The sequence below is a fragment of the Podarcis melisellensis genome, assembly GCF_964234715.1.
Source record: "Podarcis melisellensis genome assembly, chromosome: 11".
Classification (NCBI taxonomy): Eukaryota; Metazoa; Chordata; class Lepidosauria; order Squamata; family Lacertidae; genus Podarcis; species Podarcis melisellensis.
Genome location: NC_138543.1, coordinates 7,442,412 through 7,458,757, shown reverse-complemented (window position 1 = coordinate 7,458,757; position 16,346 = coordinate 7,442,412). Strand labels below are relative to the sequence as shown.

The 16,346-nt window shown below is 41.8% G+C and overlaps 1 protein-coding gene across 1 annotated transcript in view; it reads left to right on the top strand.

The window, feature by feature from the left end:
- The window catches only part of TUT7 (terminal uridylyl transferase 7), a 47,025-nt gene that overhangs the window by 5,765 nt on the left and 24,914 nt on the right, over positions 1-16,346 (top strand). Inside the window, exons 3-11 of the mRNA XM_081930370.1 lie at positions 2,628-2,806; positions 4,362-4,478; positions 5,977-6,154; positions 6,879-6,967; positions 7,662-7,713; positions 10,752-10,821; positions 12,280-12,406; positions 14,103-14,222; positions 15,662-15,796. Of these exons, the coding sequence (XP_081786496.1) occupies positions 2,628-2,806; positions 4,362-4,478; positions 5,977-6,154; positions 6,879-6,967; positions 7,662-7,713; positions 10,752-10,821; positions 12,280-12,406; positions 14,103-14,222; positions 15,662-15,796 (1,067 nt within the window). The remainder of the gene's footprint in view (positions 1-2,627; positions 2,807-4,361; positions 4,479-5,976; positions 6,155-6,878; positions 6,968-7,661; positions 7,714-10,751; positions 10,822-12,279; positions 12,407-14,102; positions 14,223-15,661; positions 15,797-16,346) is intronic.

Here is a 16,346-nt window from a genome sequence, read left to right as displayed (position 1 = left end):
TGGGAAACTTTGGAAAGAAAAACAAACCACTTTGAGATTTTTTTGAGATATAAAGTGGTATGGAAATGATTTAAGCAAAAAATAAAATCATATCAAGTTAACTCTTTTTCACCACTTTTTGACAGTGCTTATCTGCTATTGGGGTTCAGTAGACCCCTTTAAAGTTGTATCTGAAAATAAAGGTTAAGGGTAATTTGACAACTATGTTTTACTTCGAGTAGTCCCACTGAAATTAAAGGATCTAATTTAGTTATGGCCATTAATTTCAGTGGGTCTACTCTGAGTAAAATTTAGTTCAATACTACCCTGAGATTGATTTCAACACTATTCTACTTTAACAAAACAGGATGTGGTATCCCATTTCAAAAGCGTAGACTAAAACAAACTGTTGGTCCCCGCCTAAATGTTAATGAAAGGGAAAGCAAAATGATGCCTGTCTGAAATTCTGGACTCATAGTAAATAATGGAAGAAATCCAATGTACCTGATAGCCTAATAGGCTATGTACCTGATAGCCTAATAGTCCTCCCTGCCTCCAAAAAATTCAGATGACAACCATTTTAGGTGCATCCCATTGATGTGCAGTCACTGACATTTGGGTTCTTTTGGACCTGGAAAATGGCAGAACGAGGTGGGGGCCAGGTATGGAACCCCATGCAAAATGATCACCACCTATATTACAAAAAAGAAATCAGTGTTGTGAGTCTGCACTATGTTAAGATAAAAGCCAATTTGGAGCAGAATCATAGCTGTCAACTTTTCCCTTTTCTTGCGAGGAATCCTATCTGGAATAAGGGAATTTCCCTTAAAAAAAGGAAAACATTGACAGCTATGAGCAGAATTAACGTGTGTGTGTGTGTGTGTGTGTGTTAAAATTGACTCCTGGGATCCTTTATAAGTTTTGTGTGTGCATAGGAACGTACATTTTGTTCTGTTTCTATATATATGATATACACATACAAACATAAAAATCTATTACAGTGCTTTTGAAGTGGTATAAGCACATAAAAATGGAAATTTTGATATAGGCAAAATGCTAAGGTTTTCCTACCCTATTTGGAGAAGTTGCTTGGGGATGGGGTGGGTCTCAATGAGCTTAGGCATTGATAGTTTCACTTTCCCATTTGTCCCGATAGGTAAATTGGACCCATAAGTAAGTGAAACTTTTTTTTAAACTGAAAAACAGGGCAACACAGGACAGCTGACCCCATAATTGTTGAGGAGTACACAGAGTGTGAAGTGGTTCACATGGCAAAAAAAAGGTTTGCAAATACTGTAAGCCTGACAACTTGCACACATTTAATTTGTGCACATTCAGCTTTATGTGCTTGGCAAATAATTAAAAAATAAATAAAAAAGGGGACAGGCGTTGGGGGGGAGGGGGAAACAAGCAGTCCCACCCATATGCAACTTTGGCTTTAAGTGCAAGTAACCCCAGTGTACGTTGAGGGCTTACTGTATTCCAGACAGTTTCTGGGGTCCACAGCAACCCTATTGGCATTTGAGTCCAAATAAAAAATCCACTTCAATGTACTTCATCATTTTGTTGGTTCTGTTCGCCTGTCAATTATCTTAACATGGTTTGCCTTCTTATCACGTATTTCCACTTCTTTAATAAGTACCGTATTTTTCGTCCCATAGGACGCTCCGTCCCATAGGACGCACCTAGTTTTTTTGGGGGGGGGGGAAATAAAGGAAAAAAATTCCCTTTATTTCCCCCCAAAACCAGGTTGGGGAAACCGAACCAGGTTGAGGAACAGCGGGATGGCAGCGCTGCGCCTCCTTGCTGTCGCCCGAACTAGTGGGGCTGGACGATGTCTGTCCGGCGGGCGGAGCGCTCTGCTTCAGGGCGCTTATTGCGCCGGGCGGCAGGCTGCTATCCGCAGCGTAGGGAGCCCTGTGGGACCTCCCGCAGGGCTGCCTAGGCTGTGGATGTGTTCCCGAAGCGCCGGGCGCTCTGCTTTCAGGGCGCCCATCGCTCCGGGAAGCAGGCTGCTATCCACAGCGTAGGGAGCCCTGTGGGACCTCCGCAGGGCTGCTTAGGCTGCGGATGTGTTCCTGAAGCCTGGAGAGCAAGAGGGGTCAGTGTGCACCGACCCCTCTTGCTCTCCAAGCTTCAGCGAAAGCCTGCATTCGCCCCATAGGACGCACCCAGATTTCTCCTTCATTTTGGGAGGGGGAAAAGTGTGTCTTATAGGGCGAAAAATACGGTACATTAAAAAGGTTCCCAAAACAGCATTTGTAGGAAGATAAAAGCAGTGATACTTTAAGACTGCAACCCTATGCACAGTAACAGCAAAGTTTTATATATGGCTAGTGAGAGGGCAAAGGGACTTACTCCCAGGTAAGTGAGCAAAGGATAGGGTTGCAAATGAAGTCTTGCTGGGTACAATGGGGGCATTGGATGGTACTGCACATCTTTTCATATTCTAGGTGCCTTATGTTATGTTGTGCCTTCCCTTGTTGGGTTGCAAACTCAAAGAGTTTTTGCATCGCAACTGTAGAGTCCATCTGAAGCTTGAATGGTTTCTCAATGATGGTTTGTTTAGGTGCGGAAATGCACTAAGGTCACAGTCGTTATTTGTGCCGTGCACTTACAGCAACTTTGTTCTAATAACTGTTCCAAAGAAACAAAGAAACATAGAAAGCCAAGAAGATCAAGACGGATAAGAAAAGAAGAAAACGATCAAGAGGAGGATATGGACGGGCCGGTTATAGATGAGTCTTTGCTGACAGCAAAAGAATTGCTAGGGCTTCAACAGGCTGAAGAGCGACTTAAGCGAGACTTCATTTACAGGCTGAGGAAGGTAGCTATTTCTGCAATATATATATTCTTGTTTTGGGGTGAAATGTGCAATATTGGTACTGAAGAATACCAGTTAGGAATATGCTTGGCAAATGAGAAGAGCAGCAGTGGTGGGAAAGGACTTGGGAAAGCAAGGAACATGTTTAACCACAGATTACTTTTATGTATTTGGAAATGCTTACAAGGGGATAGTGCTCCTTGTTCATTATGATGAGTAGCAATAATTTGGATGAACACCTGTAATTTATTACTTGGGTTTAATGAATCTTGCATTGGGCAGAGTAGACCTACTGTATGAATATTTGAAGGTTTTTTTAACATTCAGCAAAATGGTCAATAGGTAGAAAATCTAAAGAGCAGAGACATAGCTGGAATGCTATATAAGTATTCTTACCATTTCTGTGATACACTGATGATCTGATGTAATTCATGCTAAACATCATAAGCCACAGTACTATCCTTAGAATAAAAAAATTGGAAAAGCTTACCCAGATCCTTCTTAAAAGTCACATCTCTGTACGGTTGCAGACACTTTCAGGAGGGTGTGTGTTGAGAGTTAGTCCGTCTAATTCTCCCCTCTCTTCTCAAGGAAAGAATTCCTTTGAAGTGGTTAACTCCCATGTCCATAGTCTCTTGTAAAAATTCAAATCACACAACAAAGTCATTAACATAACTTAAATGTTGAGCTGATCCAGGAATATGAAATGTCTGGGTAATTTTTATTAATGAAATTCTCACTTGTCATCACAGATATTGAAGCAATCAATGTGCAGCTCAGATTTAGGCCCAAGGAATGAATATGTAAAAATCATTTCAGATCTGAATCAAAGGCACATTATTGGACCTTAAGCAATTTTTAGAGTCAGGGGAGCTGCCTGATTTAATAGGTAGTACGTAGATGTTTCAATATGAGTATCATGCCTGTGCAGGAAAGACCATGCTGTTAAGTGAACTGGAAATAAGGTCCGTTCAGCATGAATGGAGATACATATCACAGCTTTCCTATAGGACTGAAATGCTACTTCTCAGTGCTATTTAAATTATCCTAGATGTTTTCTGACAAATGGTTTGACTCTGAGTCCAGGTGACTCGTCTTGACAGGAACACTGTGAAATGATATATTTGTAGAAGCTTTGATTTGTTTTAGTCTATTTTATTGTGGTTTAAACTTGGTGTATACAGTCGTACCTCGAAAGTCGAACAGAATCTGTTTCAGAAGTCTGCTTGACTTCCGAAACGTTTGACTTCCAAAGCGCGGCTTCTGATTGGCTGCAGCAAGCTCCTGCAGCCAATTGGAAGCTGGAGAAGCCCCGTCGGACGTTTGGCTTCTGAAAGAACATTCAAAAACTGGAACACTCACTTCCGGTTTTTGATTGTTCGGAAGCCAGAATGTTAGACTCCCAAGGCGTTCGAGGTATGACCGTATTTTAAATTACAGTTGAAATTTTTCTGTAAACCACTTTGAAGTTGTTGTTTTCTACCATCAAGCGGTAAATAAATTTTAGGAAATAAATAAATTAAAATCAATACATTTTAATACATTGTGTTCTCCTTAGCGCCCTCGAAGTTACCCAACAGCCAAATACACTTGCAAATTATGCGATACTTTGATTGAGTCGGTGGCTTTTGCTCATAAGCATATTAAAGAAAAGAGACACAAGAAAAACATAAAGGTGAGTCAACGCCCAGTCAGAGCTATAGAAGCATTACAGGGGTTTTGTGTGTGTGTGTTTTGCAGATTATTAAGAGAAAGCTCAAAATATCACATGTCAGTATGGTAGCTGATGAGCAGCAGCAGCTAAACATGGGAGCCCCTACATTGCCCCCTCCTAGCAACCTTATTCCAACCTTCCCTGCTTCGGGGCAGGATGTTCTGTGCTTGGGACCTATAACTAGTGGGGAGGGAGCAATAGAGATGACGCAGGGAGGGGGAATAGGTGCATGTTGTGAGCTGCATGTATGTGCAAGAGGAAGTGGCCTGCAGCCAAACATGCAGTCCTTGGGCTGAAGCAGGTGAGCCATGCTTGCTCTGAAGGTAAAGGTAAAGGGTCAATTAGGTCTAGTTGTGGCTGACTCTGGGGTTGCGGCGCTCATCTCACTTTAATGGCCGAGGGAGCCAGCATACAGCTTCCAGGTCATGTGGCCAGCATGACTAAGCCGCTTCTGGCAAACCAGAACAGCGCACGGAAACGCTGTTTACCTTCCCGCTGGAGTGGTACCTATTTATCTACTTGCACTTTGACGTGGTTTCGAACTGCTAGGTTGGCAGGAGCAGGGACCAAGCAATGGGAGCTCACCCCGTCTCGGGGATTCAAACCGCCGACCTTCTGATCGGCAAGTCCTAGGCTCTGTGGTTTAACCCACAGCGCCACCCATGTCCCATGCTTGCTCTAGGGAGTTGATTAGGAAAGTTGTTGACTCAGTAGTCCAAATCCCTACCGGAAAAGATTTCTTCGGATGGTGGTGCAAGGGGGAAATAGCAAGGCCATTTGTGGGAGCCAGAGACCTTGAGGAAGCTGAGGGAGGTTGAAACGCAGGAACGAATGTTGCAGCCAGGGATGTACTTGGCTAAGAGAGCCGAGATCAGAAAGTGGCAAGGTTGTGGAAGCCTTTCGAGTTGGAGCATTTGGTTCATGCTGGATCTGGGCATGAGCAGGAAGCCAAGGTACGGATTTGAAATCCCCTGCTTAAAATGGCCTCCCTTGCCCTCTTTTTGGTGGGGTTTTTTACCATGTCATGAATACCTTTCTTTTCTCTTGGCATCTGGCTTGCCATGTTGATGCCTGTTACCCTTGCTGTCATTTTTCTAAACAACGTTGAATTTATGTTGTAAGCTCCTTGGGTTACCTAGGGACCTTTTTGTTCTGCAAACTGTTATGCGCATTACTCCCACAATACAAATAGGAGTACATAGTACGTCTTCCTACATTTGTTTCTCTTGCACAAGAAATGCTTTTCTGTGAGTAAATATTATCTGTGATGTTTTAGCTATTAAGAGGACATACTTTTGGAAATGCTCTTTGCAGGGACATTAGAATTGGTTCTCCCGCCCAAAAAAACAACAACACAAAATAGTATGGAGAAATAAAAGTAGGTAAACTGTACTTTTTACATTATTAAAATGATTCTGAGAGAAAAAAATTATATATTTCTTGCATATTATCTCTAAAGGAAAAGCAAGAACAACAACTGCTGACTGCCCTACCTCCACCAACGCCTTTGCAGATTGAAGCTATTGGTGTTGCCATTGAGAAAGTAGTGCAAGAGTTTGGTTTAAACAATGAAGACTTGGAACAACGGCTTGGAGTTAAAACTGCCATGGAAAGTGTATTGCATCAGAAATTGCCAGGTAACATTTTATTATAATTGTCTTTAACAAATGGTGATCCAGGTTGTATTTCCATGGTATCTTAGTTAAAAAGGTAAAGGTACCCCTGCCCGTATGGGCCAGTCTTGACAGACTCTAGGGTTGTGCGCTCATCTCACTCTAGAGGCCGGGAGCCAGTGCTGTCCGGAGACACTTCCGGGTCACATGGCCAGCGTGACGAAGCTGCTCCGGCGAACCGGCACCAGAGCAGCACACAGAAACACCGTTTACCTTCCCGCTATAAAGCGGTACCTATTTATCTACGTGACTTAAGGGTGCTTTCGAACTGCTAGGTGGGCAGGAGCTGGGACCGAACGACGGGAGCTCACCCTCCCGCAGGGATTCGAACCGCCGACCATGCAATCGGCAAGTCCTAGGCGCTGAGGTTTTACCCACAGCGCCACCCGCATCCCAGTATCTTAGTTACTTGATGCAAAATATAGACCCAGCTCTGTAAAATAGATGAACTGCTAAAGGAGAAGCCGGCATAATGGCTAAAAATAAGCAGTGCTTAAATATCGCTAAATCAGATTCATATTCATGTCCTTTAAACATGGATAGAACATAGTTAACCAGGAATGGATGTGGGGAGTGTAAACTCCTGTTATTCCTGGATCTGCTCTGGTCAGGACTTCTTTGTGGAGAAGAAAGTATTTTCCCTTGTTCTGCATTTCAAATTGAAATTTTCCATTTTCATTCACTATAGATTGTTCTCTAAGACTGTATGGCTCTTCTTGCAGCAGATTTGGTTTCAAAAACTCAGATGTAAATCTAGATATCCAGTTTCCAGCTAATGTAAGTAATCATTTTCTTCAGGAAATATTGTATAAAGGGGATGCTAGCAGCTTTGCTGCCAAATTAAGTTTACATGGTTCATAGCAGCCATAATGGTACTATAAAAATCAACATGCATGCCTACAGTTCTGGGAAAATTATAAATTTGAGCAGTTTATAAAAGCAAAGCAAAGCATAGCAAAGATGCATATACAAAACCTCAAATAACTATTGATGTGAACTGAAGTTTTAATGAGATTCTCTTTTTTAATATGGTTATTGGTTGGCATCCATCTGTCTCCAGAGACAGTGGAAGAGTCAAACCATTGGAGAGTTACAGCACATGCTGTGGCTGTGAGACCGATATGGGAGAGAGATGTTTTGTTGCAACTGGGGCAATTGAGGGTGTCTGGTTGTGCTGACACAGATGTACCATGGTGTTTCTTCTTTCTGCATATTTCCCAGCAGTCATTCCTCAGCTGATTACAGGTCACTGCTGTGAATACATGCACTGAATGATTGTCTGGTTATCATAATTATTATTATTATTATTATTATTTTGCATTAAAGCCACCTCTTCTTTTTAAAGTACCAACCACCGGACAGCTAGTTTTCCCAAGTTAAATGTCACAAAATACTATACTAATATTTCAAAATAAATAATAACATCAGTAAATGTTAAAATTTTATAGTTTTGTTTTGCTGTTCTTTATAGATGTCCCAACCAGATGTTCTCTTACTTGTACAAGAGAGCCTGAAGAATAGTGGTAAGGCCCATTCATTCATATCTCGACTTAGCCATGTCCTCACCTACATTGGGTGAGAATGTCATTTCTGTGCAAGTAGCACCAAACAAATATCTCTTGAGGGTAGGCAGTGGACAGGACTGCCTGTATCTAATGATTGGTGCCATTGTCCCTAGTGGCGTAGCGTGGGTTGTCAGCACCCGGGGCAAGGCAAGTAATTTGTGCCCCCTAACCCGTGGATTTGCGCCCCCTAACCCCCAGATGTTGTGCCCGGTGCGGCTGGCCGCCCCTGTACCCCCCACGCTACGCCACTGATTGTCCCTATTTTCATACAGCAACTAAGAGGAGAGAGTATTAACACAGTGGTGGAAGTTGGTACTAGATAGATGTCTGGATTGGAATGGTTGATTTATAATTCTTTCAAAGCAGCTCATCCAAAGCCCAACAAACCATAGCTTGAGAAAAAGAATGGAGAAATCATATGGATCATAATGGCTCCCCAGAAATTTTGGCTACAGGAGAAAAGTATAGCCAAATGTTTCTTAGAGCTGATGGGGCCTAGGTGTTAGCATGTATCAGGTAGCAGAAAAAGAGGCAACACCTCTATAGTATGCACTTGGCCATACACAACCGCAACCCATCAACTCGTTGTTGTTAAGGCTTCATTCAGGATATGAGGAAAAGGCTAAAAGAGATGGTTTATAAGGGAAGATTGAAGGAAAATGGAAGTGATCTGATGTCTGGATGGCCACTGTGAGAACAGAATACTGGACCACATGGGCCTGATACAGTGGGCTCTTAGGTTCTTATATCCTTGTACTCTGTCTTGATTTATGTGGAATATTGACTGCTGGTTCCACAGGCTAGAATCAGGAATTGCCACTTCACCCCAAAACCTGCATTAAGATGGTGGACAAAACTCCACTGTAACTATTTTTAAGAACCCCGAATAAAGCAGATTGGCTAACGAATACCAATAATTAAAATAAGGTTTGTAACACGGGCAGTCCTTGGCATTTAATGCTAGTTGGTGCATCATTTTCTGAAACAATCGTTCCTGATTTTATATACACCAACAGAGGTGTCACTTATACAAACTGATCAGTAAGTACAACCTGCGTACTACTAAGCCACACATTTTATTGTGAGTGTAAACATAGCCCGTAGACTTGTCTCGCCAGTCATTTTGTTGGTTCTGTTTGCCTGTCAGTTATCTTAACATGGTTTGCCTTCTTATCACATACTTCCACATCTTTAATAAATACATTAAAAAGATCCCAAAGAACCTTCATTGGCTCCTAGTTTCCGAGCACAATTCAAAGTGTTGGTGCTGACCTTTAAATCCCTAAATGGCATGAAGCCACAAAGAACCAGGCAGAGGGCCTTCTCGGTAGTGGTGCCCTCTCTGTGGAACACCCTCCCTTCAAATGTCAAGGAGATTTACACAACTTTAAGAAGACACCCCTTTATCGGGAGGTTTTTAGCGCTTGATGTTTTTAGATCTGCTGTAAGCTGCCCAGTGTGCCTGGGGAAGTCCAGCCAGATGGGTGGGGTATAATTAATAAAATTATTATTATGATTACTATTAGCAGTTACTCCTGAGCCATTGCTTTATGGGTGTTTTTTCAAGCTCAGCCACCTAATCAGCACCATGTGGACCAAGCGTCATGTCTGGATAAAGATATTCATTTGCCTGTTTCCATTATGCTTATAAAAACAGGTAGCTGGTGGCCCTTTTTTAATACCTTGGTAATTAATAGAAGCTGACTGAAGACAAAAATATATGTGTGAATTGAAACTTAGATAAGTACCTTAATCTTCAAATGTATGATTTAATATGGCAGAGATACTACTGTGCCCAAAAATGTCTGTTTACTTACTCAAAAGAGAGAAAGAACAGGCAAACACTGCTGCATTTATATCTCTTATTTTAAGGGCCTGAACCACTGGTCAAGCTGTGACGGATCAGGCCCATGGGTTTGTGTGGCTTAAGCGGAACAGTTGTTGTTGTTCCTGACTAGTTTTATTTATTCGTATCATTAGAGGGTTTCTTCTGGTCTTTAATTTTTGCAGTCTAAGAATGGATTCAGATGACCATCTGAAGCTCCATTCATTTGGGCAAATGTTTTGCCCACTGACAGCTGAACCCTGTATGTATTGAAGAGGTATTTATCAGGAGAACCAGCACATTATAGCATCAATGGGATGGCTGTAGTTGTCACATGAAAACTGCATACATGTGAATGTACAGTGGTGCCCCGCAAGACGAATGCCTCGCAAGACGGAAAACCCGCTAGATGAAAGGGTTTTCCGTTTTGGAGGTGCTTCGCAAAGCGAATTTCCTATGGGCTTGCTTTGCAAGACGAAAATGTCTTGCGAGTTCCTGTGGGTTTTTTTTCCTCCCCCCCCCCCATTTTTCCAAGCCGCTAAGCCGCTTAACAGCTGATCCACTAAGCCGCTTATCAGCTGATCCACTAAGCCGCTAATCCGCTAAGCCACTAATGGGCTTGCTTCGCAAGACGAAAAACCGCAAGACGAAGAGACTCGCGGAACGGATTCTTTTCGTCTTGCGAGGCACCACTGTAAAAGACCAGCAAGGGAGTACAGTGGTGCCCCGCAAGACGAACGCCTCACAAGACGAAAAACCCGCTAGACGAAAGGGTTTTCCGTTTTGGAGGCGCTTCGTAAAACGAATTCCCCCATGGGGTTGCTTCGCAAGACGAAAAAAATCTTGCATCCCCCTGCGGGTTTTTTTCACTTTTTTCTTCCTTTTTTTAAGCCGCTAAGCCGCTTATCAGCTGTTCCGCTGATAAGCCGCTTAACAGCTGATCGCTGGAAGCCGCTTGACAGCTGTAGCGCTAATCCGCTAAGCTGTCAATGGGCTTGCTTCGCAAGACGAAAAAACCGCTATACGAAGAGCCTCACGGAACGGATTAATTTCGTCTTGCGAGGCACCACTGTAGAAGATTTTCCTCTGCTCTTCTGTGTGTGAGACAGTTTTTGCATCTTATTTTTCTTCAGTACCATGATTAATGTGGCTTTCTTTTTCCCCTCCTTAGAATCTTTTGTTGATGTTGATGCAGATTTCCATGCTAGAGTGCCTGTGGTGGTGTGCAAAGAAAAACAAAGGTCTCTGATAGCAAATTTGTGTGTGTGTATAGTATTGAACAATGTAAATTAAAGATCCACACATCTCTGTTGGCTTCTGTATTAAATCATTCCAAATATATTGATTCCCATAGTAATGGGAGCAAACAAATTAGAATCTAACAGTAAGGGCTGCTTCTTCCACTCTCGTCAGTGCCCTAAGAAGCACTTCAGTTCTGGACCCTTGCCTTCAAAGGGCAAAAGAAACAAAACAAAAAGAAGCAATTTCCACATGTGATGCAAGCATAAAGTCTTATCCCAGCTGTAGTTTCTTGTAAATAAGTTTAGGGTTAGGGTCTTACTAAGATAACATCAAGCTAAGTCATGCTCATAGTAGACTCGTGACTTAAGTTACTTAGGTCTATTGACTTTGATGAGACTACTTTGAATATGACTAATGTTGGATATCTCCCCAAGGCTTCAATCCTGTTCCTGCTTACCTGGTAGTAAGCCCCATTGAACTCAGAACTTCTCAGTAGACACATTTGTGCTATGAGAAACATCAAGAACAGCTGGCACAACTTTAATATTAAACAGGGAAAGGACTACACTCTGGTATATTTTTCTAACCATTTACATAGCACCACTTAAAGCTGTTACAGTTTATTAATATGTTAATATGTTAATAAGAGCCATAGCCTAATTAAATGGTTTACATTTACATAGCGCTTGTTTACCAACTGAATTAAGTAAATCATCTATTAAAAAGTAGGCTAATGTAGTTTTTAAGAGTCATTAAAGTGCTGTTCCAAAGCATAATTGTCTGTTAGAAAGCTAATGCAAGTAATGACTGTAATTAAGCATAATCCACGTCACATCAAGTGAGTTTTATGCAGTCATAATGTATATATTTATTATAGCTTCAGCACAGACATTTAAGCAGAAAATCTTCTAGCTGCTTCCTTGTTAGGATGACAATCCATTAGCCTGTCTTTCTTCAAACCCTACTAATGAGGATTCACCATAGTATACAGATGAGCTTTCATACAACAATAAAGCAAACATAAGTTAGGATCCAATAACTGTGATTGTTATATATGCAACACTGGCCCCTGTTATCGCATGTTAATCCAACCGCCTGATTCAACTCTAAATAGAAAAATCTCGCTCTTCAAGCAGGTATCTCATCTGTGAATTAACAAACATCATGGCGGCTGTGATTTAAGTCTTTAGAACCACCCATTCAGTGACTGCCACTGAAAATACCAGTTTCACAGCTGTTCCGCTTCCTCACCTCCTGAATAACATTTAGTAGAAGAGCATGTGATGCAGCAACATTGTAGTCATGATGTCATATCTTGCTTATTTCTGCCATATTTCTGGGAGAAATAAGGAAATGCTGTTTTCTGCGGTATCCACTCATTTCCAGTTCTACCCTTAGTTTGCTTTTCCTAGGGAGTGAAAATATGGTTTTTACATATCTGTCTCTTATCATTTTAGTGGCCTTGTTTGCAGAGTAAGTGCTGGGAATGAAAACGCTTGGCTGACAACAAATCACTTGGCTAAACTAGGAAAACTAGAACCTCCTCTTGTGTCCCTGGTAATTGCCTTTAGACACTGGGCCAAGGTAAGTCTGGCTTTGTAGCAAAGCACAAATACTTACATTGTTTGCCATGATCAGTGTTCAAAAATCCCATTGTTCTAGGCGCATTTTGCGACAGGGAATTTTATTAGCTCGAGCAGTGTCTGAGCTCTGGGTTCAATACTGCACCTAAGATTTCAGATTAAAACTGCAGAGTAGAAGGAAAGGAGGACCTTTTTCTGTCTCCCTATTTCCAGCTACTCTGAAGACTGGAGAAGAGACCCTCTTAAGAATATTAGCGGGGGTGGGGGGGAGCAGGGAAAGGACCTAGACCATGTGAACAAGGAACATAATATTTTAGCTGCAGTTCGTTCATTTTCAGCTTTGTATTCTTGTTATTAAAAAGCACACCTAGACATTCCGTTGTTGTGCCCATAACCTCGGTTCAAAGTGCCATGTAGCTCCTAGCTTTCATATCTCGGTTTCTAACACTGGCCATGATTAAGGTTGTGTGTACAATGTGTACTCTGTCCTTTAATTTTTAATTTTAAAAAAACTTTATTCTGTATATATAATTAATTTAAGCAAATGTACTTAACGCTTTGGAGCTAGCTGAACCTTTCTGCATTCATGATTGAATGTTGCATGCCAGCTACAATAATAATAATAATAATAATAATAATAATAATAATAATAATAATAATAATAATTTCTTATTTATATCCCGCCCATCTGGCTGGGTTTCCCCAGCCACTTTATCTGAAATAACGTGTTTCTTAAACATGGGGGGGGGGAGTTAGCTTTAGACAATCACAGCTAAATTTTCCAACACCTGAACTCTGTTTAGTAGCATTTGAATGTTGGATTAGGAAACATACTTCTTTCTGAAGAATTTGTGTGGCCTCCAACTTGCTATAACTCTGAAACAATAGTCCTAGCAAGTGATTGGAAAATGGTAGAAACCTGAGGCAGCCCCTTCAAGTTTAGCTATTTTATATATAGCTTGGTGCTTCAAATCAGGCAAGACCTTGGAGGTAAGACTTGTTTCACCTATGTATCTATATCTAACCAAGCACAGAAGTATTCCTAAGGTATGACATAAGTTGGAACAGATAGCTTCTGTTGTAATCCTGGCTTTGTGTGATCATAACTATTCATGGGCAGAGTCAAAGTCAGCACACTTTTTTTGTTCACTAAAATACATTGCCCAAACTTTCAAAGCCATGTTTCCTACCTCCTTAAAAAAAAAAGAACACTCAAATCAGGGATCCGAGATCTGTACCCAATACTGAAGTCCACTGAAGTATAGACATTATGTTTCCTGATATCATAATCACAGTTAGGTGATTGGAAGTGCTCTTTGAGCTCACACACCTTCCTCTTCCCCCTCTTCTGATGTGTAACTTCTCCCATTCTGTTCATTTTCAGAGCTGATAATGGTAGTGTGTTAATAGCTACAATGATGCTTGGCTAGCCATGGATAGAAGTGGGTTTGCAAGCAGTTTTATCTGAGTGAAAGTTCCTGTTCATATGTAACACTTCTCTATCTTTGCTCTAAACATGAAAGGCGTGGGGGGGGTTTCACACAGCGAAAGTGGGGGACGTAGAAGGATGTGAGCCTGCGGGGTGCTTGTGATCTCCATACTATAGCAGCATTACCTTAACAGCAGGCCACATCTAATAGGATTCTGAAGCTTGCTCACAGTGCTCTTCAATGATGTTTCCTTTTCCTTTCTTATAGCTCTGTTGTGCAGATCGTCCTGAAGAGGGTGGATTACCACCTTATGTCTTTGCTTTAATGGTCATTTTCTTTCTGCAACAGAGGAAAGAGCCCTTTCTGCCTGTATATTTAGGATCATGGGTAAGCGCGCCTTGCATAAAGGTTTCTTAAACTTCTATAAAAAGTATTGAAGAGAGAGAAAGAATGCATTTCAAACAGTAGCAGCATCTAGACATTCCTCCGAGTTCCACAAGCTCAAATGTTTCCTCTTGCCCTCCTCTCAGCTTTAATACACCCCAATCTGATGAAATCATGGTTTGCAATTCACATCTGATCTGGCAGATGTTATATGAGGTTTCTAAAGGTTTTGAAGAAACTTCTTTACCAAAGACTCCTAGGTGAACTAGCAGTTATGATGTAAGATATATAAAAAAAACCCTCTTCCAAATTGTTAAGTGGGAGAGAGTTAACAGTGAGGTCCCACAAGGACCTGCATTGATACCAGTGCTACTTAAATTAATAAATTACCTGGAGTCTGTCTGTCTGTCTCTGTCGGAACAGCGAGGTTAGCAGATGACGTCACAGCATTCAGGTTGATGAAATCCCAAGTTCATCTGGTTCAGAACATGGTGATTGAGTTATTAACAGAGATTGTGATGATGACCATATCTTCCAAGCACAGTTCAAAGTGCTGATGTTGAACTTTAACACCCTCAACTCTTTGGGTCCAGAGTCTCTGAAGAGTCGACCTGTTCACCTGTGCAAGATTTTACTCCTGCTATAACAATAGTTTTGGTTTGGCTCCTGTTTTTATATGTTTAGATTATTTATTGTTTTTATATCGATGATCTTGACAAGCTATCTCGAGTGCAGTTTTAGGAAGGTGAGGGTGTGTGTGTGTGGTTTTTTAAAAAAAAAACAAGAAAAAAAAACAAGAAAGGCTGACACAAAGCACAAAATTAAGGTAGCAGTATTGGCTCATAACAAAAAATCCAAGTCATCTATAAGCCATGTGACTAGCAAAAGTAATGTCAGAGGAGATAACATTGTATGTGCAAAGCGATGAGGAACTGGAAGAAAAATTTATAGTCTCTTATGAAGATTGATGCGGGACGTGGGTGGCACTGTGGGTTAAACCACAGAGCCTAGGACTTGCTGATCAGAAGGTTGGTGGTTCGAATCCTCATGACGGGGTGAGCTCCCGTTGCTTGGTCCCTGCTCCTGCCAACCTAGCAGTTCAAAAGAACGTCAAAGTGCAAGTAGAATAAATAGGTACCGCTCCCATGGGAAGGTAAACGGTGTTTCCGTGCCCTGCTCTGGTTCGCCAGAAGCGGCTTAGTTGTGCTGGCCACATGACTTGGAAGCTGTACGCCGGCTCCCTCGGCCAATAAAGCGAGATGAGCGCCGCAACCCCAGAGTCGGTCACGACTGGACCTAATGGTCAGGGGTTCCTTTACCTTTATGAAGCTTGATGGGGTCCAAGTGGACAGTGACTGTTCGGGGGGGGGGGATCCTAGACTCACGGGAAGCTTGCTGAGAGGAATTTGACTTCTAATCCTTTTCTCTTCCCCTGTTGCTAGATTGGAGGGTTTTCATTGAACAAACTAGTGAACTTCAATCTAAAAGAAGTTGAAGATGACATTGTGGTCTGGGAGCACAATCCTGCTGTTGAGGATCCTGCCTCTTCAAAGGAAACCTCTCCTAAGCGGGGAAAGGTATCAAAACTGGAATTTAAGTTTTAAACCCTTCACACACTTTTATTTTTAAAAAGTAGCAGCAATCTAGAATTAAACAAGAAACGATTGTGCTGTTTTTTATATTGCCTCAAACACTTTCTTTAAACATATGTCTGTTGAAGGTACTGTCTGATGATTTTGAAGAATTATGTCAAAATGTTTGATAGAGCCTGTCTAATGAAGCTTGTGCTCTGATAATCTGATGTTTGAAGTCAAGTGCAGTGGTACCTCTGGTTGCGAATGGGATCCGTTCCGGAGCCCCGTTCGCAACATGAGCAGAACGCAACATGCACAGGTCGCGATTCACTGCTTCTGCACATGCGCGTGACGTCATTTTGCGCGTCTGCGCATGCGCAAGCAGCGAAACCCTGAAGTAACCCTTTCCGGTACTTCCGGGTCGCCGCGGGACACAACCTGAAAATGTGCAACCTGAAGCAAACATAACAAGAGGTATGACTACTTCCAGCTGTAATAATGTCAGATAGAAATTCTGTTGTCTGTCTTTGGGTCCCTAAAATACTTCGGTACA